The 26,457-nt window shown below is 38.5% G+C and overlaps 1 protein-coding gene across 5 annotated transcripts in view; it reads left to right on the top strand.

Annotated features, from left to right (window-relative positions):
* The window catches only part of UBE3A (ubiquitin protein ligase E3A), a 47,361-nt gene extending 22,192 nt beyond the window's left edge, over positions 1 to 25,169 (top strand). For 4 of the 5 annotated variants that reach the window (XM_072346961.1, XM_072346944.1, XM_072346969.1 and 1 more), the window contains 9 exons: positions 5,001 to 5,311; positions 9,079 to 10,334; positions 16,103 to 16,247; positions 19,657 to 19,862; positions 21,420 to 21,584; positions 21,945 to 22,100; positions 22,186 to 22,259; positions 23,117 to 23,260; positions 23,474 to 25,169. In XM_072346961.1, coding sequence (XP_072203062.1) covers positions 5,001 to 5,311; positions 9,079 to 10,334; positions 16,103 to 16,247; positions 19,657 to 19,862; positions 21,420 to 21,584; positions 21,945 to 22,100; positions 22,186 to 22,259; positions 23,117 to 23,260; positions 23,474 to 23,594 — 2,578 coding nt within the window. In that variant the 3' untranslated portion in view covers positions 23,595 to 25,169. Of the gene's footprint in view, positions 1 to 5,000; positions 5,312 to 9,078; positions 10,335 to 16,102; positions 16,248 to 19,656; positions 19,863 to 21,419; positions 21,585 to 21,944; positions 22,101 to 22,185; positions 22,264 to 23,116; positions 23,261 to 23,473 lie in introns of those variants that run through there. The other variant, XM_072346978.1, reaches the window with a different exon arrangement.
* The last annotated feature ends 1,288 nt before the right edge of the window (positions 25,170 to 26,457 follow it).

Raw genomic sequence — 26,457 nt, forward strand, 5'->3', positions numbered from 1 at the left:
CCTTTTAGACATGGAATGCTTTAAATTATTTTCCTCATAGCTGAGAGCAGAGCTGGATTTGCGTAAGCTGAATCTTTGTAATCCATAGATGCTAGGCTGTTCTTAAAATGAGAACTAAAGTCCCATGTTATCTGCAGTCAGTATGTGCGTGACCATGGTCACTGTTTTAGGACAGTGTCAAATAGAATTCTTTTACTGAGTTCATTCTGCCATGGAAACCAAACTTACTAAAAACTCCAGAAAATTTTTAACTTGAAAACAGGATTGTGTGATGTTCCCTTTACTGTACTTGGCCTCTTTCTTTGGAGTTGTACAAGGAGAGTATGTGATGATAAGCAGTTGAGTCCCTTCTCTGTAGGTTAGATAAATGTCACAATGGTCAGTCTTCTAATATCTATATTTTTTTGTGTGAAGTAGTTTCTTGTTGATCAGATTTGCTACTAGAATGCAAGCAGTGGCTCAGAAGGAGGTGATTAGAATCAGCATCTCAGAAAATACTCTTTTAGTGAGTTGCAGTTGGAAGGGATGTGAAATACTGTTTAAATGTCATACTTTACACATTTAGGCTTTTACGGTACAACATGGAGTTTAATCTGGTTAACTACATTTGCTTGGAATGTCAGGATGTTTTTAACAGAGGGAAAATAACATAAAATGTAGTAAATAATGCATTTTGCTTAATATTTAATAAAGTTTTGTTTTCTTCTGAATATGAGACGGACTGAAGGGCTCCTGTGAGTATGATTATTGTTTCACTTCTTCCCATTAAAGACAGAGTTGATCTTTGCTTGGCCTTGCAGCTAGTACAAAATATTAGTATTTAGGACTCCTTACTTAATAACTTAAAGTCTGCAGAGCTACTGAAATGTTTTGTGCAGTTAAAATCATAAAACCTAATTAACACCTGATAATACCTCTGTACTTTCTACTTTTGTCTTCAGTAACAAATTTGTTCAAAGAGAGTAAGGCACTGTAAGCTTCTATTTAATCCTGAACTTAAGTTTATTCAGTAGTAATTCAAGTTACTTTTTCATTGTAGTTAAGTTCACTTCTGGGCTCTTTTATTAAGGTAGTATGTCTCAATCATCTTTTGCAAAGGCATTAATTCTGTAAACTCAAGCGCAGCATTTAAATCACAGTAAAGTATCATGTTTGTAGTTAGTCTCATTTACATATATTGATCGCTTACAATAATTGTCTAATAATTGATTTTGCAAGACAATTATTTAATGTCTTCAGATCTGAAGTGATTTACAGGGGGAAAAAAAAAACCAACAACTAAAACCAGAAATTTTTCCTGATATTGCTTGCATTGAAAAGCCGGAATGCAATTAACCCCTTATTAATCTCTAAATTTCTTGGCTAACTGAATAGCTGTCTCTGCACTGTTCCATATATCTAGGAGACTCTTCTGTTCTCAGGTTCATCTTTCTTGAGGAAGTGCTGTGACTCTTTCAGCACACAATTCCTGGAGACACATCAAATTCAGCATGTGTGGTGAAGTGGGTGCCCCACAGTAAGGGAGTCACAGGCACCCAGCTGTTGGGGTTCACTGCCTGAGAGGCACGTCATGCTGAAAGGATCAGGGTTGGGAAACGTGAGCTCCGTGTGTGTTTGCAGGCATACATTAGCTGGGATGGCTTTGGCCGGAGTGGGCAGAAGCTATTATAACATCACTGGAACCCAAGGGGTGGTGCTTAGTTCCAGCTCTAGGTGGAACTTCCAGCATTTTGATGTGCAGCCATGCTTTGTGGGCAGTGCTTTTACTGGAAACTTCTCTTCAAGCATTGCCATTATTACACTTAATTATCCAGAAGGAGGAAAACAGCAGGCGAAATTTAAAAGACACTCTCAGAAACCAGCATTCAGATTCACAAAGATGGCTGTCCATAACTACACTTCGGTATGTGAGATGTTTTTGACTGCTTTGGATCTGAAAGTGATCTTCTTTTCTTCGACCTATTAAGTCTCTATTTTCCTCTGTTGAAAAATGTGTGCTTTATTTAGCATTTCTCTGTATTTAGCTTAAGATATCTGAGAAATGCAGATTAGATTTGTTGGGTTGAAACTTTTGAAGCAGCACATTCAGTTCCTTGTTTTATATGTGTTTAGATATCCAGCAGAAGGAACTAGAAAGTGAGCTTTATGAGGAGTCTCTGAGGGAACTGTGGCTGTTTAGCTTGAAGAAGAGGCTGAGGGGAGACTCTTTACAGCTGCCTGAACAGACTGCAGCAAGGAGGAGGGTGTCAATCTCTTTTTGCAGGGACAAGTGCTAGGATGCAAGGAGACTTATTTGGGTTGTATGAGAAGTTTATACTGGATATCGGAAAGAAAATCTTCCCCGAGGGAGTTGGTCAAACGTTGGAACAGGCTGCCCAGAGAGACAGTGGAGGCTGTCCTTGGAGGTATTCATGAGACCTGCTGATGTGGCTTATGGACACATCTTAGTGATAGTACTTGGTACGCCAGGTTGGTGGCTGGACTTGATATTGAAGGACTTTCCCAGTCTAAATTATCCCATGCTTCAAAATATTATTTGACATCTCCAGGGAGGCAGAGGCTCAGCAGTACAAGTTTCTTGTGCTACCCTGCAGATTTGGCAGTGTTTCAATTACAAATGATAAGTACTTATCTGGCTTTTTATTAGTTAAAGAACAGTTTAACAAGTCTATAGGGATTCTTTTATTTTTTTTTAAGTATGGCATAAGTAAGTCAGCGAATATTAATTTTTAAAATAGAAAATATGCTTGTAGAATTATTGGGCTTTGGGGAAGGGGAAGTTATGTATATTACAGTAGGCTCTTGCCCTCACCAAAGTATAGTGTCTTGCTTAAGAAGGTTGTACAAAGGCCTGCTGTGTGGGCAGTTATCCTCAAGGCAGTCTGTAAAAATGTGTACAACTGTGCATGTGCAAGAGAGTTTTGAAATCAGATAGGCAACAACAGTGTGAGTCTTTACAAACACGCATCTAAGTCAGCCGCTGCAGTCTGAGCTATGATGTCTGCGTGCTAATGTACAGTAAGCTAGCCATGGAATTTGGAAGGGACTGCTTACTCTTTACTAGACCCCTGTGTAGGAGCTTAAAGGGTGCTGCAGTTTTCAATTTGTTGGTGGTTTTTTTGTTTGGCTGGTTGTTTTTTTACATAAAAATCAATAATTGACATGAGAAAATATGTTGTGGTTCTGCAGTAGCTTTTTTTTAGTTTTCATTAATGCCATTTCTGTGCTTTTTGTCTTCCATCATGATGGATATGGGAAGAAAAAGAGTTTCTTACATGTCAGCTGTTAGAGACGACTCTAATCTTAGTGCTGTGCCTTAGTATTTCAGATATTACCTGATTAAAACATAGTGTTTGATGTAATAAAATACTGTTAATATAATCAACGTTTATATACTGAAGTAGTTTAAGCGTTACACAAGCTAGAAAGGTGTGCATGCTTCTTCAGCAACTTACCCAGCTTGAAAATGTAAGACTTGTCTTGCTGGGAATTGGTCATCTTTTGACAGTGTATTTAGCGTGAGTAACAATTTTGGCTGCTCAGGGTGAAAATGTACGCCCACATTTAGAGAAGCCTAATGAGAAATAATCCTTGTAACTTTCATAGGTTTTTACACAGGTCAGAAAAAACATTGCTGCAAAGAGCTTGTGGCCTATGTGTCAACGGCAGTGAAGAAATAAAATGAAAGAAAAATGTGATGTAAAAACTGGAAAGGCTGTAACTCTATCTTCAGATCAGGGTATAGCTATTCTGTTCCCTCGTACAGTAGTGGCTTTGATGGTGTTGATGGTGCTGCTCTGCTTTTTTATAATCTTCCAACTCTGCCATGGGGCACCAGGGAAACATTCTATTCTTGGTCAGGTAGACATTTAAAGTAATGATTTTCTTCCCTTTTGCTCTTAGACATCTCATGATCCTAGGGAAGGATTAGAGGTATTACTGTTGAATAACATACACCTCAGTAGTTACTTTAAGAACTTGAGGACGCTTCCCCTTCCGGAGCCACTGCATTGAAACTCTAGTACTTGAGTACTAGTACTAGTACTCTAGTACCGTATTAATGGCTAGGCACAGCAAGTGCTAAGTAGTACCAGCAGGTCTGAGGCTTCAGTTCTCGTGTACTTGTTCTATGGAGAATCTGTGCATACATCAACTTCTGGAAAAAACAACTTTCATTGTCACAGTTTCTGGTTAATGTCTTGCTTCCTGTGTTCTAACCTTTAGACATGTAGTGTATCATTAAATTTGAATCCAAGACCTGTATATTAGACACTTCCATAATGTTAAAGATTTTGTTTCTATTTGATATCTTGCCTTCATATCTAGCTTTATTAAAAGAACAGGATTTTTTGTTTGTTTGTTTTGAAAATACAGTGAAATATGGTGTTCTTGGTGCTGCATGTAGCTCTTTCTGTCCTAATCAGCAGTAGCTTTCAGGTGTTTTACTTACCAATTGCCTGTTTCTATAAACGTGTAGCTTTAGTAACTGACCATTTAGGATGTTTTTTGTGCATATAGTACTAGGCACATTAAGTAATATAGAGAAACAGTTGTAATTCTTCAAAATACATGCTTGCCATGTGTTACTGTGGGAAAAAGAGGAGAATTTGGCAAATAGCTGTTGGAGAGACATCTGTGCATCAGAGAGTTGATTACCTGTAAATCCAGTTCTGTTCTATTTTCAGCCTTGCTTTGCATCTAAACTTTTTCTTATTACCATTTGAAATCGTGTCCACAATAACACTAGAATGTGAAGCTGATAACTGTGTGTAAACAAGATTTACCTTTTCTTTCCAGAGGACCCATAGATCAAATTGTGTTAAATACATTTTCATTTGTCAAGATGAGAGTCCTGCATTTAAAGAAATCAGTGTTCCCTCTGATTCAGAAATCTTGTGTTTCAGTGCCTGACTAATCTCTGCCTTGCTGATGCTTTGAATGAGCTTTGTATGTGAAAGCTCTACTAATCCTTGTACTTACTGTTTGAATGTTTGCTACAGGAAGCGAGCAGCTGCAAAGCATCTAATAGAGCGCTACTACCACCAGTTAACTGAGGGCTGTGGAAATGAAGCCTGCACGAATGAATTTTGTGCTTCCTGTCCAACTTTTCTCCGTATGGATAACAATGCAGCAGCCATTAAGGCCCTCGAGCTTTATAAGATTAATGCAAAACTCTGTGATCCTCATCCCTCCAAGAAAGGAACGAGCTCAGCTTACCTAGAAAACAACTCCAAGGGTGCCCATAACAATTCCTGCACTGACAGAAAAATGAACAAGAAGGAAATGCAAGGCCCAAGAGATGACTTTAAAGGTAAGATGATACTTTGGAATCCTTATAAAATAGAACACATTTAATATGCTCAAGTTTTCAGTGTGGTGTTGTTGTTCTGCTGACTTCTTAAGTAAAATAGAATGTTCAGCCTTCAAATATTTTACTACAGGTTGTGTGAAATATCTGGATGAATGCTGAATGCTGATTCTAAATCTGCATCTTCACTGCATCTCCAAAATTCATCAGTCTTAGATGAATTCATTCATTCGCCTTCTGAAATTGCTGCAAACATGGAGATTTTGTTTTAAGTGCTGTTGTATGCTTGCATTAGTTTGGTTACTTCAACCAGTTTTGTAATTGCTCGGTAGTAAATGAGATGTAAGAGTTGCACTTTAAATAATTCCAGTGTCTAAGTTAAGAAATATAACAAGCGAACAAAAATAAGACAACAAATGATTATCTTGTTCAGTGGCCTTTTTTTTTTCCTTGAAGTGGAAATAGGGCTAATAAAACCTTGAGACTGTCTTCCATAGATTTGTTTTGGAGTATTTACAGCTTTGGAACATACCCTTCTTGTGTTAACCTTTAGTGTGAAACTGTGTTTTTACTGAACACCAGACCTTCCGATTATGACTACTAGACAGGTTTTTTATTTGCAAATCAAGATATGAGAGCAGTGGAGAGAAAAGACTGCGATGTAAGCTGGCATCTTGATTGTTGCCTAAAAATAAGCATCCAGGAAAAAAAAATTCCATTTACCAAATGAAAAAATTATAAGCAAACAGCGTGAAACCATTTATAGCAAATAATTAGAAAGACTTGTAGAATCAGCAATGAAATACAACTGTTCTAAGAGACCTGAGATGCTCCAGTGAATATTAACACTATTTTCATCTTTAGCTGATGTGAGGATGTGCCCCCAAATTATTTATGATCTGTATAAGCAAACATTCAAACAGTAGGGAGGGGAAAAGGGAGCCAGTTAATGTTAGACTGGCAAAAGACATGTTAGGTCCATTTTGTGGCTTTCTTCTTAGTCTTGTGTGTTTGAATGGAGATGCTCACATACAGGATTTTCAGTTGTTTACCTCCACCCTCCCATCTCTCTGCAGCATAGGTAAGTAAGAGTCTTTGCAATCCATCCAAAGGCAGCCCATTTTCTAAAGCAGTGACTCAAACTTTGTGCATTGTAAAATCACAAATACTGACCTGTGTTTGTAGCTGTATGGATAGAGTAATCTAGCACTCTGGTTATTTTTTGAGGCCCTTCAACAACAGTTTCAGAGAAAACTGCATTTAAAGTTAAGAAAGCCAAGGAAAAGGATATGCGGCTTGCTTGACGCAGAGTTGGAAGTTTCAAATAATTTAGAAGAACTGCCTCTTGGAATTATTTAAGCTTTTCACACAGAAGGTGGTGACACACTAGAACATGTTGCCTAAGGAGGTTGTGGATGCCCCATCCCTGGAGGCATTCAAGGCCAGGCTGGATGTGGCTCTGGGCAGCCTGGTCTGGTGGTTGGTGACCCTGCACATAGCAGGGGGTTGAAACCAGATGAGCACTGTGGTCCTTTTCGACCCAGGCCGTTCTGTGATTCTTTTCTGTAATGATAAATGCTAGAATTATCATCTCTTAGGAGAGGTTTATCTGGAGACTGTAGTCAGCATCTCACTCGTCACTTAGATGACATTCTGAAAAGAGGAAGGAAAAAGCAAGGGAAATAACAAATTTGTTTTAAAAACAAGCATGGATTAGAAATGAAGACAAATATAAAAAGAGCCATTTCAAAGTTTGTGTTGTAATTACACTGGAAATGTCTTCAGCTCTGATTGCCAGTCCATTGAGTTGGGAACAGAAAGAATGGTGGACAGGCAGTGATGACGCAATCATAACAGAGCTTCCTTAAGAGATAATGAAAAGATGATTCATAAGTTTTGCTGATGAGGATGCATGTATAGATCACGGTGTTTTTCATGGTCAAAAAAGTACTTGGTGAGATTGGAAGATAACATCTGATTTTGGATCCCTGCTAAGATTTGACTTCGTGTATGGATTTGTCATGGATATCAATGAGAGCAAGGTTTAAGAGGAACTGTGTTTACATTGTTAGACGACTTAGTTGTAGTAGAATGTTGTGAGAGAAGGCACAAATAACTGCACATATTCAGATGTGTCAGCTAAAAGTCACTGGAACTAGGTGGAACCTTTCCTTATGTTGGATTTATTCTCTGGCCACTCAGTATCTGATATAGATGCATCAGATGCTGATCACTGCTATTACAGTAAAATTGGACAGACCCTTATACGGCAACTCAGTTGGAGCATGGTTGCAGGATATGACTTAAAGCTGCTGTGAAACTACTGGTGGTAACACTTTATGTTTTAACAAGAAGTAGCGCGTGGTTTTTTTCTTAAATATTAAAAGCATGTGAAAGAATGACGGGAAAAATACTGTTTACATTAAAATGTGTTACTATTAAATTATCATCTTTATTAGTAATTATTGAGCTATGAATAACTTCTGTGTTCTTGTCAGTGAACTCAAGGCTGCAGTCCTTGTTTCCAAGAATTATGGCACAGAACAACTTGAGGGGCAGAATTTATTTTACGCAAGTTTGATGCTTGGCACATGCACTATGGCAAATAACAATAGGAAGTGTACTAGGATTAAATCTTTTTGTAATATCTTCATTGCTGTTAATGTTCATTTCGAGTAGTTGTTAATGTAGGCAATCACATTTGAAAATACTTCCACATATACTGTGTATATAAAGGTGATAGGCTTACTATCTGTAGAGATGGTTATAAATTCGGTTTCATTCTGTGTATCAGTTTAGAAGAATCTGATTACTATAGAATGAAGACAGTCTTCATAATAGTATCTCTGCATATCTGAGTACATACTTCACATCCCTGTATCCATCTACAGCACCAATATTAACCTGTGTGATACAGCAGCTCTTGGAGATGCTGTTTGAGTAGTGATGAAAGCTGTAAGGCTTTCTGGGTCTTGTTACTAGATAGGAAGAAAGATTTGGGTTAGCAAGTGGACCTCCAACTGAGTACAGAGTGTGGGAGACAGGTATCACACTGTTGATGTGTAAACCACCGTGTCTATCTGAATAGCATGTTGATGAGTGTGTTCCAGATGCTATTCATACAAATTACCCACCTGCCCTACAGGTCATTTAGAAGGCAGCATAAATTTATAACCCTGTGTTTTGGGTTTTTTGAATGATTATAAAGTATGTATTATGTAAAAAAAACTCATAAAATTTCCTATTTACTTCTGATACTCATATTTCTAATATTCAACAAAATAAGTTACTGCATCTTTTAAAAATCTGTCTTTAAGTTAGATTATGTATGTGCTCAGTTGGAAAAAGTTGATAGTTCATGTAGCGCAATGACTTGTGTGTTGGCTGTACTGATTTACCAGAAGCACTGGTATTGTGTCACAGCCTTATGAAGGCTTTTAAGGTTTTAAGATCTTGCTGATTGCTCTAGTTACTTGTTTAGACAATCTAATACAATCAAACTAAATTTAGTCAATCAACTGCAAAGCAGATTTTCTATCACAGCATATTCTCTGATTGACATCCACAAATAAGATGGTATACAAAAGAACTGAGTATATGATTTATCATGCTAATGAAGGTGAGGTATGTCTTGAATTTATAGTGCTGACACTATTTTTTTAACGTGTGCTGATGTAATATGCACAGCTTTATTGTGTAAAGCACATGAGCAGTAATTTTCTTAATTTTTATCTGAATGCAATTAATAATAATATTTTCTCTTGCTATAGATGTGACTTTTCTAACGGAAGACAAGATATATGAAATTCTTGAACTATGTCGAGAGAAGGAGGATTATTCCCCTTTAATTCGAGTGATTGGGAGAGTATTTTCCAGTGCTGAAGCACTGGTACAGAGTTTCCGAAAAGCCAAACATCACACCAAGGAGGAGCTCAAGTCTCTTCAAGGAAAGGATGAAGACAAAGATGAAGATGAAAAGGAAAAAGCTGCCTGTTCGGCTGCTGCTATGGAAGAAGATTCAGGCGCATCATCATCTTCATCGTCAAGAATAGGTGACAGTACACAAGGAGATAATAACCTCCAAAAATTAGGCCCTGATGAGGTGTCTGTAGATATTGAAGCAGTCAGGCGGGTCTACGATAGATTACTTTCTAATGAAAAAATAGAAACTGCCTTTTTAAATGCACTTGTGTACTTGTCACCCAATGTGGAATGTGACTTGACTTACCATAATGTATACTCCCGGGATCCTAACTATCTGAATTTGTTTATTATCGTTATGGAGAACGGCAATCTTCATAGCCCAGAATATCTGGAAATGGCTCTGCCTTTGTTTTGCAAAGCAATGAGCAAGCTGCCCCTTGCAGCTCAAGCAAAACTGGTCAGATTGTGGTCTAAGTATAGAGCAGACCAAATTCGGAGAATGATGGAGACGTTTCAGCAGCTTATTACTTACAAAGTCATAAGCAACGAGTTCAACAGTCGTAACCTAGTGAATGATGACGACGCTGTTGTTGCTGCTTCCAAGTGCTTGAAAATGGTTTACTATGCAAATGTAGTAGGAGGGGATGTGGATACAGATCACAATGAAGAGGAAGATGAAGAACCCATCCCAGAATCAAGTGAACTAACTCTTCAAGAGCTGTTGGGTGAGGAAAGAAGAAATAAAAAAGGTCCTCGAGTGGACCCACTGGAAACTGAACTTGGTGTTAAAACTATAGATTGCAGAAAACCACTTATTCCCTTTGAAGAATTTATTAATGAACCACTGAACGATGTTCTAGAAATGGACAAAGACTACACTTTCTTCAAAGTAGAAACAGAAAATAAATTCTCTTTTATGACTTGTCCCTTCATATTGAATGCTGTTACTAAGAACCTGGGACTGTATTATGACAATAGGATCCGGATGTACAGTGAACGACGCATAACTGTGCTCTACAGTTTAGTTCAAGGACAGCAGCTCAACCCATATTTACGACTTAAAGTGAGACGTGATCACATCATAGATGATGCACTCGTGCGGGTAAGTCACGCAGCAGCATGGAACCTAGGTTTGTAGCATTTGACTGTCACAAAATGCACAGGCTTTGACTAACTGACAAAGGCTACATGTGAATTCAGTATGTTGTATGCTAGACTTCCTCAGCAAGAATCTCAAATGGCTTTGCTGTGTCAAGTTTGAAATTCTGAACATGCTGCTGGAGACTTAAATGTTCATCTCAGAGTAATTGCCATCATAGGTGTTTAAGTATCAGACAGTTCTTAACCCTCACAAACAGGTTTCATGCCATTACGTATCTTGATGCAGAGAGTGGCCAAATTCTTTTTTCTGCATCATCTTTTGATAATGGGGGTTTTCCAGATGGGTGTTTGAATTAAAGCCTTTGAGCTGTGTGCTATTCTTGAGGACTTATGATCTTCTAGGTACAAAGCATGTGTAGAGACTGACTGCTTGATAAGTAGAGCTTCTTGCTTTTCTAAGCCTTGTTGCTATTTGATGCAAATAACACGAATGAGAAAGGGGACCTGTTAGTGCTCGAGAACTGTGAGAGCAGCCTGTTTCTGAATTGTGCTGCCTTCTTAAAGTAAAACAAAGACAATTGATTGTGCATTTTTTGAAGGTGGGAGTTGTGCGGAACACAAACTACAAGGAATATTTGACAGCAAGCACTTTTCCGTAAACTTGCCCCTTAATTTAAGAACTTTTCCTCCGCTTAGTTTTTTGCTTAAAGCTGTTATTTTTCAGAAGTCCATTTTTTGTTTTCTGTTAAAAGCAAAATAGTCCTTGTAAATTTTTAAACTTAAACTTGCTTCTAAAGCATGTTGCTAACAAGTCTGACAGGGCGTGTATTTGGGAGAGCCTTCGGGAAAGATAGGACTTTCCTTCTGAATGCAACAGCTATTTCCATTTTGATTTTTCAGCTTCAACTGAAACGGTATAAGAGCTAGTTCTGGGGTGATGTTTTATTGGTATCAGGTCTAGCAGAGAAGAAGCAGACCTTCCTCATACTGAAGGTGGGGAAGAAATCTTTGTGGACAGTAAGTGTAACTTAGCTCATGGACAGCAACTAGTTGGTGAGTTCCTACAGCTCAGCTGGGCCACAGCAAACATCACTGCGCTGTTGGTGATTTAAATCAAACATACGCATTTGTGATGCAAGTGCAGCAGCCCTAGCACTGTCCAGCAGTCTACAAATACATGGCTGGGCAGTTGCCATGGATCCTGTAATGGTTGTTAATTCAAGCTGTCAAAGCATGTTGCATTATGGTGATCTGACTGTCAAAAACCTACGGATAGTAGAAATTTTAGACTCTTGATTCTGAGATGGAAAATAAAGGAGAAATTGAACACTTTTACAGTCAGACAGTGAGCTGAACTTATGGTGTCGGTCAACAAAAACAAGCATGGCCCAAGCACTTCTCAAAAGTGAAAAATTGATTATATTCAAGAAATGGTGATGATTGAAGATTCACACTGTTGTACAGACCATTGGTTTCAGACTGGAAGAATGGAGATTTAGATTGCATGTAAGGAATGGTTTCGTTGGTTTTGTGTTTGGTTTTTTCACAGTAAGGGTAGTGATACTGTGGAACAGATTGATCAGAGAAGTGGTGGATGCCCCATTCTTGGAGACATTCAGGGCCAGGCTGGATGGAGCTCTGAGCAGCTGGGGTAGCTGTAGGTGTCCCTGTTCACTGCAGGGGAGTTGGACTAGATGGCCTTTAGAGGTCCCTTCCAACTCAAACAGTTCAAGTGCCTTGTGCTTTACTCAGCAGCTATCTGATCTGTCAGTTTGAAAACTGGTGCTGTTGCTACAGGTGCTTCCCGTAACAAATTTGGAAGGTTTGTCACAATTTTCATGATTTGTTTCCAGTTCCTGACACTTCGGTGGCATGAAATAATTTGAGACAGAAGTCTTCATTATGTCCCAATCATAGAAGTGACTTGGTGTCTCTGACTGCTCTCTGAGTTGGAACTGCAGGTCAAAGACAGATTTGATGCCGTCAGTGTTAGCTTAGGAACACACGGTATGAAAGTGAAAGCTACACTGTATGGGTTTGTATCAGTGACAGCTGCAGCTTTGAGTGCGATATTGAACTTAGCAAGGATCTCATTGAAAACTATTAGATTTTGCCAAGTCTAGAGCTGAGAAAGCATAGTCTTAAATCTGTTCAGTGCTTAAATTACAGGTAAGTAATACCACCTCTGATATTTTACTCTTGCACTGCTGTTGTTTTTTCCTTTGTTTGTTTTACTTACAGGATTCATATTCAATGATCTGTTGATCTGAATACCTCCATTTAATTAAATGACAAGTAATTTTATCCTCATGTCAGTAGACCAGTGTTTTTACAGGGTATTTTCTACAGAATTTTTGACAATATGCATAATAACTGACCAATGTTATGATGAAGTCATTCTCAAGCATATTGTGATTATAAGGTGGGGTTGAGGTGATCTCAATCGTATTTTTAACAGTACTGGATGTTTTAAGAACAACGGTAGCAATCAGCTGTCATAATTCATTTGAGTCAGTGAACTTGATGACAGATCTCTGCTAATCAGTCAGGCTGGTTTTCTCTCAATATTTAAACTTGAATTCATCATGTGCGTCCTGCTTTTTGGACTTCATTAAAACGAATATGAACACCAGGGCTTTTAGTCGGATTTTTTCCTTATCCTGAGAATTTGAAGTAATACCCCTTAAATACTTACTTAAAGCTGCTTTCTATGAAGAGAACTGTAGTTGTCCCTGGACTAAATACATCTAAGCAAAATTTTCATTTCTAAATTCATGATTTAATTTCTTTGCTTGTGCGCCATTGAGCTTTATTTTTGTTTTCTATTGAAATTAGCTTAAGCATACAGTACAAAGTCAGTTTCATTACAGTATACTTATTTTTATGTACATTAGTCTGAAAATTCCTGAGAGGGGAAACGGTCAAGTGTTAGTCCTCACTTCTGTTACAGAACTTTCACACTTGGGAGTTGAGAGCTCAGTTTGCAGTCCTAGAAAGCAGTTGAGATGCTTTTTTTATTTGCGTATAATGCGTTTCTTCCAGGAGGTTAGCTCTAATGCAACTGCATCATGTTACATGGATGTGGTGGTAATGAAAAGCTTATCCTTAAATCCTCTCTTTTGCCTTTTAGTCTCCCAACAGTTACTTCTCTCATCCACTTCCTCCAGGTTTACTCTTTTTCTTTGCACAGATTCTATGTGGATTTACTTTCAGGTAGCAGTAGTTTGAGAGGTATGAGCTTTGAGGTGAGTTTTGCAGTGGTGGATTCCTCCAGCAAGCTCGTATCTCTAACTGGTACTTCCTTGCAGGGTAGAAATTCACTTGGACAGATCTTGTTGTGAATTCAGACAGCTGGAAGGCAGCGTGCCTCTTGTAAGTGACTCTGCCAGCTGGATCAATGAGCAAATACTGTGTGACTACTCAAAGCAGCTTGCAGATTCTCACACTGTTAGACACCAAATATTCCAGGAGCTTTATGGTGTCCTTGTAGACTTAAATTGGTTTTTGTGTGTTCAGTTGAAAATCTCAACCCTTATTCTGGCAGTACTGATGTATGCCAGCAACGTGGGCAAGCATGTATAAGGACCATGAAATACAGCTTAAGGTGATGCTTTCTGGGAAGTTGCTAGAAAGTGTTATAACATCGGATGTTTAGCTAAATGATCCCAGCAGAAAATGTTAGCTTCTAAAATTCACATGCACTCAGATTGGGTTGATCTGTGTTAGCATGACTGACGTCCTTTATGCTGGCATTCATACTTCCTCGCTATAGAAACATTACTGCAGTTATGCTAAAATTCAGGACCTCTCTGATTATGTCTGTTTTCTACCAAGTTCCATTTTTTTCTTGTTAAGCGTCAGTTGAGAGACATGGATGTTCAGAGGAGCAGCTAAATCCGTGACTTTCGGTTGAGCAGCTTAGCAACATTGTCCTGGTTATAAAATCTTCTTCAAGGAACATTAGACTTTGACTCAAAATACGGGTTTGTTTGTAATCCTTTATCTGACTTCCTCTCAGACATCCAGCACAGTGTTCCAATCTGCCCAGCCAGTGCTGTTCAACTAAGAGTGCTTCCTTTCCCTTTATTACTACTTTTATGTTGCTTGTTGCAGTCTAGTTCTCAGTCAGAGAACAGAAGGTAAATGCACTGCTTTTCTGACATGAGAGTCATTGTGCTATGGCAAGGGATTGCAGCCTCAACAAAAACGCTCATGCGATATTTGCTTTTTCAGAACTCATCAGAATTCATAAAACGTTCAAAATCTGGGTCTTCATGGCTAACCTCCATTTCTTTAACTGTGTTTTATAATCAGTGGAGCTACCCAATCTATAGGCCATATATCTATATAGGCCCTGTATCTGCCCCTCCTGATAGTAATTTTCAATACCTGTTGATGTGATGTTTTCCCCACATGCTTTTTTTTTGCATGAGGAGCTTCAAAGTCTTCATGCACCTCGAACTCTGTCACTTACCTGCCCTGATGTCTCAGTCACTGGTGTCACTTCCTTCTTTATCCTCTTTCTTCCTGCTTTCCTTTACCCTCCTATAGTAAAATTCTGGTGCATTAAGGTGTGTGTTAGTGGTTGTGGGGATAAGCTGGGGTAATGAAATAGAAATGCTAGAAATGCACGTTAAGAATGCATACTGGTAAATACAATTGGCTGTTACTGTCAGTAATATAGAGCTCTTCATAGAGGAATGTACAGGTTCACTTTGTTTAACTGTAACTGCTGTTGAATTTTCTTCTGCATGCTGGTATGTTTAATATAATACTGCACAAGTTCTGTATGTTTACACTTCAAACAGCATTATTTCTTGCCAGGTATAAAATCTCTAACTTGTAGTTTAATGAAAAGACAAATTTCTGTTGGAAAGTGTTACAGCCCTGTAACAGTTCGTATGTAGAAGTGAAACCCTTTCCTATAAAACATGACTTCTGTTTGACTTTATGCTTCCCAGGAAGAAGTGCAGTAGATGTGCTTAGGGCCACTGAAGACAAAAGAACATGAGACTTGAGATTTCTTCGCTTAGGGTCAGGAGGGAAGGAGATTCGTTTGGCTAACATTAGTGTCTTTATTTTTGTTACTCCCATCTCTACGCTGTTAGTGAGATGTGGCCACCTTATAAAGGCGTGTCTTCTGCTATAAGTTGTCACGTGAAGCTTCCCGAAAATATATCTGTGTATTCACAAAACGTGTAGTTGTCAGTTACGTAGATCGAACTGCAGTCTTTTGTTGTCAGATGAATTCAGTTATCACAGCGATACACCTTGTCTTCATATTTGTTTTTGTGATTTTTGTCCAACGTAATGCTAACTTTCTTGAAGTAAGTGTTTCAAAGAATGGCAATAGAGTGCTCTAGCAGACTGACTGGCTAACATCTCATCTTTGGTAAGTTTCCTGCTACAGAAATCCCCAAATTCTACTACACATTTAAGGTGATTTCTCATTAACATTAACATATGGTGTGCCCCCAGTGGCGCAGTGGTTTAAGCTGCTGCCTGCGGCACTGGAGGGCCCGGGTTCGAATCCCCCCTGTGGCGCAGGGGTAGAAGTGCCACTTCGCTACACAGAGGGCTCGAAACCCGGGAGTTGGACTCGATGATCTCTAAGGTCCCTTCCAACTCGCACGATACTATGATACTATGATATTGTAAGTTGTGATTTATACATGCGTTCTTCTCAGATCTGGAGGGTGATTTTGCTTTAGTTACTTGATGTTCCACCGAAATGTACTAATGAAATAATTACATCTGTTCACTCAATAGCTAGAGATGATCGCCATGGAAAATCCTGCAGACTTGAAGAAACAATTGTATGTTGAATTTGAAGGAGAGCAAGGGGTAGATGAAGGAGGTGTTTCCAAAGAATTTTTTCAACTGGTTGTGGAAGAAATCTTCAATCCAGATATTGGTATGTTGTCTAATAACTTACTTAATACTCAGAAGTGAAGGTAATGGTAGTTCCTTTCTACTGCTTCTTTTCCCTGAAGCTCCACAGATTGGTTTCTTGGTGATTATGAGAGTACTTAACTCGTTGAGGGTTCAGCATTTTGCCATCAGTCACCCTTCTGAGAAGCAGTGATGAGAGGCACAACTGTGCAGTTTGTGAGAGCCATCATTGTTTGCTTAAATATGAATCAGTAGGACAGGGTTCCTTTGCAGGGTTCCTTTGTTTGTTCTCTCACCTTTCTCCTCGCTTTGCTTTGTGATTAGCTTCTAGAATTAGTAAGCAAACCAAAGAGGAAGAACTTCTGCAATAAAACCAGAGTTAGGACTATGGTGAGTTCTTGAGTTATTTGCTCCCCTCCCCTTCCCTCACCTTAAGAAAAATCTCATTCTAAAAAGTCTCAGTTCTTCTTATGGTTTGATGTAAAATGGCTACAGCATACCAGTAGTGTCAGATTTGCCTGTAGTTGATTAAGAACTACAAATAATTTGTTGTAGTCAGAGTATTTGTATTTGTGTTTTAACCACATTCACTGTTGTTTTTTTTTCCCCTTAACACTTCCATTTTTTGAAATGCAGCTATACTCTGCTTTTAATGTGCAGCTTGCTTGCAGCTTTTAAAGGATTAAAATTGTTTATTATTGTGAATACAACGTGTCAGTATAGAAATCAGGGCCTTTTACCTGGTTAAGGTGCTAACTTCATAATTTATTTAGAGTTTGATGGAACAGTTACAGTTCCTGTAATGTAATGTCCATTAAAGCTCTACAGCTTGTGGCTGGTAGGTAACTTGTGTTCATCAAACTGATGTAAAAGAATCTGGATCTTGGGACTTGCCCTTCAGCGCTTGCAAGCCAGATCTTGTCAAAAAGTGGCACAGATTCACAGACTAGTTTTACTCAGAAAACTGCTGTTGGGGAGAGTTAGAATCTAGGTTAGCAAGGCTAGTCAGAGTATTGCGGAGCATATGAAAGTATTAAGACTTGTGTCAGAATCAAAGTCTGGTTCTGCTAGTTGGTTAATATATGTACATTCCCTACATATAAAGATGTGTAATCCATTAGCTGTGCATGCATTGTTTAAATATTGCTGCTGTATTCAAGTACAAATAATTACATGCTTTTTTAATTTATATCAACTGTATTGACAAAAACTAACTTATCTGCTTATGCCATAGGTGTGTAGAAGCAGAAAATGTAGCTTGCCTTCACATTTTATTTTGCATCTATTAACATGCACTGTAGAATAACAGCTTAAGCACTGTGTATACCAGGTGTGACTTCTGATTTGTAAATGCTTTATTTAGCAGTAGAAATCCTTTGAAGATAATTAGCTGTGTTCTGATAGCTACACGGAATGATGTTTATTGTTATAGTAGTTCATTTGCACGTACGTTGTGAGTGTATTCATATTATAAACTGCCTTAAAGATTTTGTTCAAGGAATCAATAACACAGACAAAGTTGGGGATTTATTACTGGCAATCTTCGTGGCAAAAAAAGGTCTAATTTCATATAGTAATCCTGACTACACTGTGCAGTTGTTTTCCCTTTATTTCAGCTTCTCTTTTTTTCTTTATTTTCCTTTTTTTCCCTGGTGTTATATTGTGATTTTAGTGCACAGTACTCCTAATTTTGGTCGATAAATAAAACTGGATTTCATTTTAGAGCCTTTTCAGAGGTGAATCTGGGAAAAATGTTAGTCCTTTGTTTATTTAGACATTTGTTGTAAGCAGTGGATTTCATAGAGGGATTCATTTAAACAGTTTATAGCCTGTATAGAAGCTGGTTTGATGAGCAAGAGCTAATCTGGTGGCTTGCTGCAGCAAAAAGGGTAAGAGGCTCTTTGCCCTACTCTCATTCATATAGCCCTATCCCTTCCCTTCATCTTTCAGCATGTGCCAGTTCAACTGTTTAATGAAGCCTTCTATGAACTTGGCAAGAAATGAGTTACCTGAAACAGTATGTTAATGAAAAGAGGGGATATAGGGAAAAAGACAAAGCCACAACAGCAACATACTATTAAAATTGCAACCCTTCTATGAAACAGCAGTCTCATGTTGTGTTTTCTTGTCAAGTTAGAACGTGTGTGACAGCTGAAGCAATTCTGTCAAATATCAAAAATTGTTTATGTTTTTATATGCTTATATGTATATATGTGAGTGCATCTTGGGCATCTTAACTCGTTTTAAGTTCATTTGTAACTCTTATCACCAACTCATCACCGTAAGTTTCAGCTCATAGAATCTCAGAGGTTGGAAAAAAACTCTCCGATCTTTTAGTCCTTCAACTCATCCCCACCATGCCATGACCCTCAGTGCCACATCCACACAGTTCTTGAACACATCCCAGGATAATGACTCTGCCACTTCCCTTGGCAGTCCATTCCAGTGCCTCACAATCTCTTCTGTGAAAAAACTTTTCCTAATATCTGATATGAACATCCCCTGGCCATTACCTTAAGGTAATTACTAACCTGTCACTAGTTACCTGGGAGAAGAGGTCGACTCCCACCTCACCACAGCCTCCTTCCAGGTCATTGTAGACAGTGATGAGGTCCCTCCTGAGCCTCCTCTTCTCCAGACTGAACAATCCCAGCTCCCTCAACCATTTCCCATAAGACTTGTGCTCCAGGCCCCTGACAGCTTTATTGCCTTAATCTGGACACTTCAGGGCCTCAGTGTTTTTTTGGGCCTCTCAGTAGCGAGAGGCCCAAAACTGAATACAGTATTCAAGGTGCAGCCTCACCAGAGCTGTTTACAGAGGGATGATCACCTCCCTGCTCCTGCTGTCTGCACTGTTTTTGATACAAGCCGTAATGTCACTGGCCTTCTTGGCCAACTGGGCACACTGCTGGCTCCTGTTCAGATCCTTTCCTGCTGAATGGCTCTGTGGCGGAACTGCGTGTAGTCCTGTTTTTTAGCCAGAATCAGCATGGAAAAGCCTTTGAGGAAAGCCTGCCAGTTACAGTAACCAGAGTTCAATGTGGTTTTATCCACGTGATTTTTGATTACATTCTGCTCTTGCACCATTGGATTTATCAAAGTTAAAATCCACGTTGACAATGTGCTGCTTCTTCCTCAGTAATGAGAGGGATAGAAGCTTGTATATGTGCAGCTTCAGCAGATTCAGTAGGATTTAGTATCACAGGGCTCATGCATGCTTTTTGTGGTAACGTGAGTACTAGCATTTTGAGTAGCTTCTGTTACTCTAAAGGTAAGTAGCTTTTCTTTGCCGTTAAATTCAGTATAGTGCTAAATCTTTTCTAATATTAATTCTAATACACAGGGGTTCATGAAGGTATGTTTTACGTGTTGGGGCTGTTGTTTCTTTTTTTAAAATATAACCATGACTGTTTAAAACAATTTTTTTACAGGCATGTTCACGTATGATGAATCTACAAAACTGTTTTGGTTTAATCCGTCCTCTTTCGAAACTGAGGGTCAGTTTACACTGATTGGCATAGTACTGGGTCTCGCCATTTACAATAACTGTATACTGGATGTACATTTTCCCATGGTTGTCTACAGGAAGCTAATGGGCAAAAAAGGAACTTTCCGTGATCTGGCAGACTCTCATCCTGTAAGTTCATTATGTTCTTTGTGTTTATTACTGCGTTTTCTGTGTACTGCCTTAATCAAGATTTAAATACAATAGAACTGTCAGAATTGAAAGTAAATTGACCAGTGACTTGTGTGAAGAGTCTGTATCTGTTCAAATAAATCAATAGCAATGAAAACCTATATCTGACTCGGTGGAGGTTGTGAACAAAGAAGGCTGGATATTAATAGAGCTTTGTTCTATTTCTTGTTTTCTAGCAAACTACCAAAGTTGCTTATTATGTTGTATATTATTAACTAAGTATTATTGTTTATAAACATGGACTGTTGTTAATCGTTGCTTAATAGCTTCCCAAAGAGATTTCTAAAACAATAGCTAGAATTGCGTTGTATAGTTTTCTACAAAATATGTTACAGTGGCACTTGACCTGCAAAGGTTTGATGCTTGTATTGTGCTTCCTCTTGGTATTTTAATATAAATTAACTTAAGAGCTTTCACAAACCAAAGATGAAGTTCCAGGTAATCAAGCCACACAATACTTTCTCTAGTGATAAAGCATGGAGAAAATGGATAGGGGCTTCCTTACCTGGGTAAAACCAAGAGCTTCAAATCCAGTCGTTTCCAGTGCAAGGTATTATAAGAGATGCTGTGGAAGTGCTGAAAGAACATAGCTAGTAAAAGAGTGAGGCATTCATGTAAGCTTTCAGTAATTAAAACATAAAGAGGAAGCTTATTACTTCTACTTAACTACAAAAGTACATTTGCATTCATTTCCTCTTTTACGTTCAGTTTGTATTCAGTCTGTATTCAGTCTGAGTCCTACACCTCTGTCCTAGCGAAAGAATTGTTTCTTTTTTGCACAGGCTTCGGTTTCCAGAGAGCCTTAGTCTTTTCCTAAGGCACTGTAAGGAGAAAGACTGACCATTTCTTTCAGTGGAACTCACTGTCAAAAGTAATTTCAGATTGCACTTGTCCAATTCTGAGCTAAGCCGTACTTATTTCGTAAAGACCTTGGGATCTGTTAACTACTTTACTACTACTTCTTTATTTTTTTTGTACAGACACTTTCTTAATTTAATGACTGTCCTATCTGTGTTGCTTGCTTCTACATTACTTCCTAATTCACTTCTAAATCAAGATGTAGGGGATAAAAACCTGCTGTCCATTTTTTCTCTGACACAATAATTTCTTTGATTTTTTTTTAAAGCACAAATAGAACTTAGTGGTTTGAAGTGTTCTGGATGTAAATATGGGTTCAAGAGAGTTTAAAGTGAAAGTTAATCACTGGCCCATAACCCGCTGATCAGACCACAGTGCTTGACACCACCGCTGAGTAATAGTAGACTTTCTTCACGTCATTATTATTGTTGGTTGCCTTTTTTTCTCTTTGTCTTTCCTTAGCATCTGCTCTTTGTTGCTTTTACAAACACTGAGTGAGCTCGATGTTTGTTAGGAGTGAATGGGAATTAAGTAACTTGTCACAACTGTTTTCATGACAGATTATTTCGTGTCTTCTGGTACTGCCCTGTGAAATGTATTGAAACTTACTTATGACAGACCTGTATCTTAACCTCATAGGTTCTTTACCAGAGTTTGAGAGACTTGCTAGAGTATGAAGGAAGTGTGGAAGATGATATGATGATAACTTTTCAAATATCTCATACGGATCTCTTTGGCAATCCAATGATGCATGATTTAAAGGAAAATGGTGATAAAATTCCTATAACAAATGAAAATAGAAAGGTATGCTTTGTGCTCAAATAACTTCGTAAAAGTAATCAGTGTTTTTTGTGTGCTCTGTGGGGAATTACTTGGGGCTCTATAGAAATTTGGTCTCGCAGTGTAAGTGTTAAAGCATTTATTTACTTGTCCTTGTTTTGTTAAAGGGAGCATTGATACGTACATATATACAAAGCTTCTGGGGGTGTTTTGACCTGTTTGAGAAACATTTGAGACTTGTTCCTTAACATTACTGAGTTGAAGCTGAGCCCAGGTTATCTGGGCAGAGTTAAATGTATTGTGGAGTTTTACATTAATAGGAGATTCTTTGAGTGGAGTGTGTATCAAAATACTAAGGATTTCTTGGGGTTTGTTTCCTTACAGGAATTTGTCAATCTGTATGCTGACTATATACTCAATAAATCAGTAGAAAAGCAGTTCAAGGCCTTTCGGAGAGGATTCCACATGGTGACCAATGAATCTCCTTTGAAATATTTATTTAGACCAGAGGAAATTGAATTACTTATTTGTGGAAGTAGGGTAAGAGTCCTGAGTGTACATGAGAAAAAGTGGAGCTTTTTTGATATAATCAGTGGTCGTTCTTAAAAATGTCATCTTCTTACAGAATTTAGATTTTCAAGCACTAGAAGAAACGACAGAATATGATGGTGGCTATACAAGAGACTCTCTTATTATTAGGTAATTCTTTTTAATTTCTGAAGGATCACAAGCAGTTTACTTTCCTGTTTCTTCATAATGAATTTAATAGTGTAAGATTTTGTATTTTTGAGGCATTGGATTTAAGTCTTATCTGTAATTCCACTTGGCTCAAGTACTGTCGTTAGAGTGGGTACCATAAGTGATGCTTTGGCTTCCACTGAACTAATGTAAATCTTAAAAGTTTGTTTCTTTGGGACTTTGTCTTTCTCTTATATAAATTGGACAGTTTAAATAAATCAGCTTTGCTTTGGTTTTCTTTGGGAGGTTGAATTGTTTGAATAGATGCATTGTGCGAAGAACATTTCATTTCCCTGCTTAGAAATGAAGCAAACTCAACATTTTTAAGAGGGGAAATGTTTTTAGTGTGTTTATTCCTTTTCTGTCCCCTTTGACTGGAGAGCTCTGCGAAGGCAAGAGTCAGAGACACGTGTCTTTGGTCTTCTGGGTTTTACCATAAAGCTGTATTTCATGATGGGGCAGAACTCTTTGACGGCAGTTGCATTTGTTTATTGTGGTGTTTAAGAAAGCAGATGGTTCAGTTGAACCGTATAGTGGAACCTCTGGAGGGTGGAAGAATGGTAAGACAAAGAATGTTTGCATATCATTTATCAGCGGACTTAACCTTAAGAAATATTTAAACCACAATATTTTGGTAATATTTCTACATTTCTTGGCTCTCTCACTGGTTGGTTAATACGTTAATGATGGGTTTTCTTGAATGTAACTTGTGAATTGATAAGATCGGTTGGACTTCTAAAACGTCAAAGTTTAATTGCTTATGAAGGTCTCACACTGAAGACTGATGTCAATTCACTCATTTCTTTCTTCCTTGCTAGGGAATTCTGGGAGATAGTCCATTCATTTACAGATGAACAGAAAAGACTGTTCTTGCAGTTTACAACAGGCACAGACAGAGCCCCTGTGGGAGGACTTGGAAAGTTAAAGATGATCATAGCCAAAAACGGCCCGGATACAGAGAGGTAAAATTCAGTTTTGTTTGCTTGTTTATAAATGAAAATAAATTCTGTGCTTTTGTTTAGTTTATTAACTTAGTTAAATCTGAAAGTTGAATCTTGAAGCAAAGAGGATGCTCTTTGATTTCTCCTAAATGAGGAAATAGCAGTGTATTTTGTTGCACGTAGGCATGCTTACTTGTTCCTTGATCTCAATTATTCTCTCTCTTTTCCCCACAGGTTACCTACATCTCACACATGCTTTAATGTACTTTTGCTTCCGGAGTACTCAAGCAAAGAAAAGCTTAAAGAAAGATTATTGAAGGCCATCACATACGCCAAAGGATTTGGCATGCTGTAATAAATGTAACAAAAGGGATGAAAAAAAAAATGATGGTGGTGATGTCCCTGTCCAAAAAGGCCATAAGATAGTGAGCTACAGTAGTCACCTGTGTTTGTGCCTCCCTTCTTTACTGGGGACATTGGGCTGGAACAGCAGATTTCAGCTGCTTATATGAACAAAATCTTTATTTTTTCTTTTAGCGTGAAAGTGTTACATATTCTTTCACTTGTATGTACAGAGAGGTTTTCCTGAATATTTATTTTAAGGGTTAAATCACTTTTGCTTGTGTTTATTACTGCTTGAAGTTGAGCCTTTTTGAGTATTTACAAGAAAACAAACTGTACTCTCCCAAGGAAACTATTGCCATCATTTGTAGACTATGTAACCTTCAAGTATGTGCTATATTTTTGTCCCTGTATCTAATCAAATCAAGAACTGTACTTTTTGAAGAGTTTGCTTTTGAAACTTGAAGTCTTGGAAAACAGTGTGATGCAATTACTGCTGTTCTAGCCCCCAAAGAGTTTCTGTGCAAAACCTTAAGAATCAATAAAGATGGAAGGGAGAACTTGGAATGTTAAATTGCAGCCTTGAAAACTTTACTTTAGTCACAGCACAACAATTAAAATTCATTTCACTATATGTTGTCTTCACATGTCTTGTAATAAATTGTGGTTTTAATTAGAAAAAAAAACAAAACATTTCTTAGCATATGAAAGGGTAGAAATTTTAGTTACTTTTTCTAAAAAAAAAAGAAAAGTTTACTGGGGAAAAGTGCATTTTCAACTGAACAGCTTTAGAGTAGGGAGTGATGAAGTGTTTGGGGCCGGGGCGGGGGGGAAGATAGGAAGTTTTTGCTATATTATAAACAAAGCATGTGGAAGTGCACTTAAAATGAAGTTTTATTCTCAATTGCCTATTATGTTGACCTTTTAAATAGACAATCCAAAGTCTTCCCTACGTGTTATGTCATCGCCATTTATTTAATGAATCGTTATTCCTCCTTATCAAGGCACATGATCAGTGTTGCAACGTAATCTGAAGGGATGGCTGCTGTACGTTAATCACATCTAACGATAAGCAGAATTGAAGAATACGAAACCTAAAGGCCTATTTCACGTTGTACACTTCCGACCATTAAATAAACTGGTAGAAAGTAAGCAATGAGGTTACGTTCATCTGCTACAGAAAACATGCCGTAGGTTTTTAATTTAAGTCAACGAATCATATCGGAAATAAATCCTTTACCTTTTGCAGTCTGTGTTTAACGTTAATTTCTCCTGTTGCAATATATGACAAAGGGATAATGCATCTTTAAGCGGAGACATAACTGGCATATCTCTTTTATAATGCAAGCTACAGCTGACGTGCAGAGCTGAGCTTGTGCCTTGACAATTGCTATAACTGACTACTACAGATCAGATCAGCGGCTGTGTGGAATTGGCATTAAAAAAGGCATAGTTTTGAAATCATTGGAGAAAGAAAAGATGTCTTTCAGGATTATTTTAATAATCACTTTCTAGTAATAGAAACAGACAACTGCTGTGTAACTATGATGCTGAATAAAAAACAGTGACCTTTTTTTCACCATGTTTCAGTGAAATAGAAAACGATTTCCTTACTTTGATAAAACTGGATATTAAATTATTTCTTTAGAAAACATTGTAGTATAGCATAATTTGAGAGCTAAAGATGCGTAAAAGCTCTCCAGAAACGAACTTGTAGTGGTGTGGGGCCCGGCAATGGTCCGTTTTTGAGTCCCAGCTGATGCACGTCTGCCTTGCTGGGGAGGGAGGGATGCTCTTTGCCTTCTCATCTTTGACCTTCAGGTGGCACTTAAGGAACACCTTCAGCACTTCCACCTCTGAATGTGTCAGATTTAAGAGGAAAATGCAAGATGGTTTGATGGTGCTCATGGATTCATTTGGACGTAGGGCATTTTTCACTGTAGGCGGTGAGAAGAGACTGCTGAGTGCTGTGAGGTGTTTTGTAGCAGGTGTAAAGAACATCAGTAGCCTGATACCGTTCAGAGTACATCTGTGATGCGTTTTATTCTCGTGTAGCTATGGATGGTAAGCTCAAGATGGTTAAGCTCAAGGAAGAAAGGTTTAGATTGGATGTCGGGGAAGTTCTTTACTATGAGAGTGGTGAGGTGCTGGCACAGGCTGCCCAGAGAGGCTGTAGATGCTCCATCCCTGGAGGTGTTCAAGGCCAGGTTGGATGTGGCCCTGGGCAGCCTGGAGTAGTGCCAGGTAGGCAGCCCTGCCTGTGGTTATGGGGGTTGGAGCTTCATGATCTTTGGGGTGCCTTCCAACCCAAGCCGTTCTGTGATGGTGGTTGTGCCCAACTGATGGACATGTAGAAATCTTGGGGTTTCTTACAGTTTTTAGTGTGTCCAAAAGGTGGGCAAGTCACATAATTGCCTAGACATATAAAGCTCTCACTGAAGTGCTGTTATTGTAAATATGCTTTTCCTGTCATTCTTCAGCATTAAAATAACGCGTAATTGTGTCAGCCTTTAAAGCTGTAGGTTGTTTCTTGAGGAATCATTTTCAGGTAAGCTGTGAAAACTTTGCAACTGACAAGTTTTCCATGCAAATCTTTCCCAAAATGCCCTCTTATAGTGTTATAAATCTGAGCTAACCCTCCTGCAGCAGCTGCTACAGTTCCAGATGAGTAACTCTAACTCGTGAAGCGGTGCAGCTGCAAGCTGCTCTCCTGCTCTACAGGAGTTCCAGGCCGTCTTCTGTTTCCGGAAGGGCTCATCAAGGTACAGAACATGCTGTTTCAGTTCTCTTTTGCTGGGCTCTGGGAACAGCTCTGAATGTTTTTCACTGTCTTTCAGCCAAAGTATAGCAAAACTCTGGGTCTACAGAAGCGTCCT

Source organism: Excalfactoria chinensis, chromosome 1, assembly GCF_039878825.1.
Source record: "Excalfactoria chinensis isolate bCotChi1 chromosome 1, bCotChi1.hap2, whole genome shotgun sequence".
Lineage (NCBI taxonomy): Eukaryota > Metazoa > Chordata > Aves > Galliformes > Phasianidae > Excalfactoria > Excalfactoria chinensis.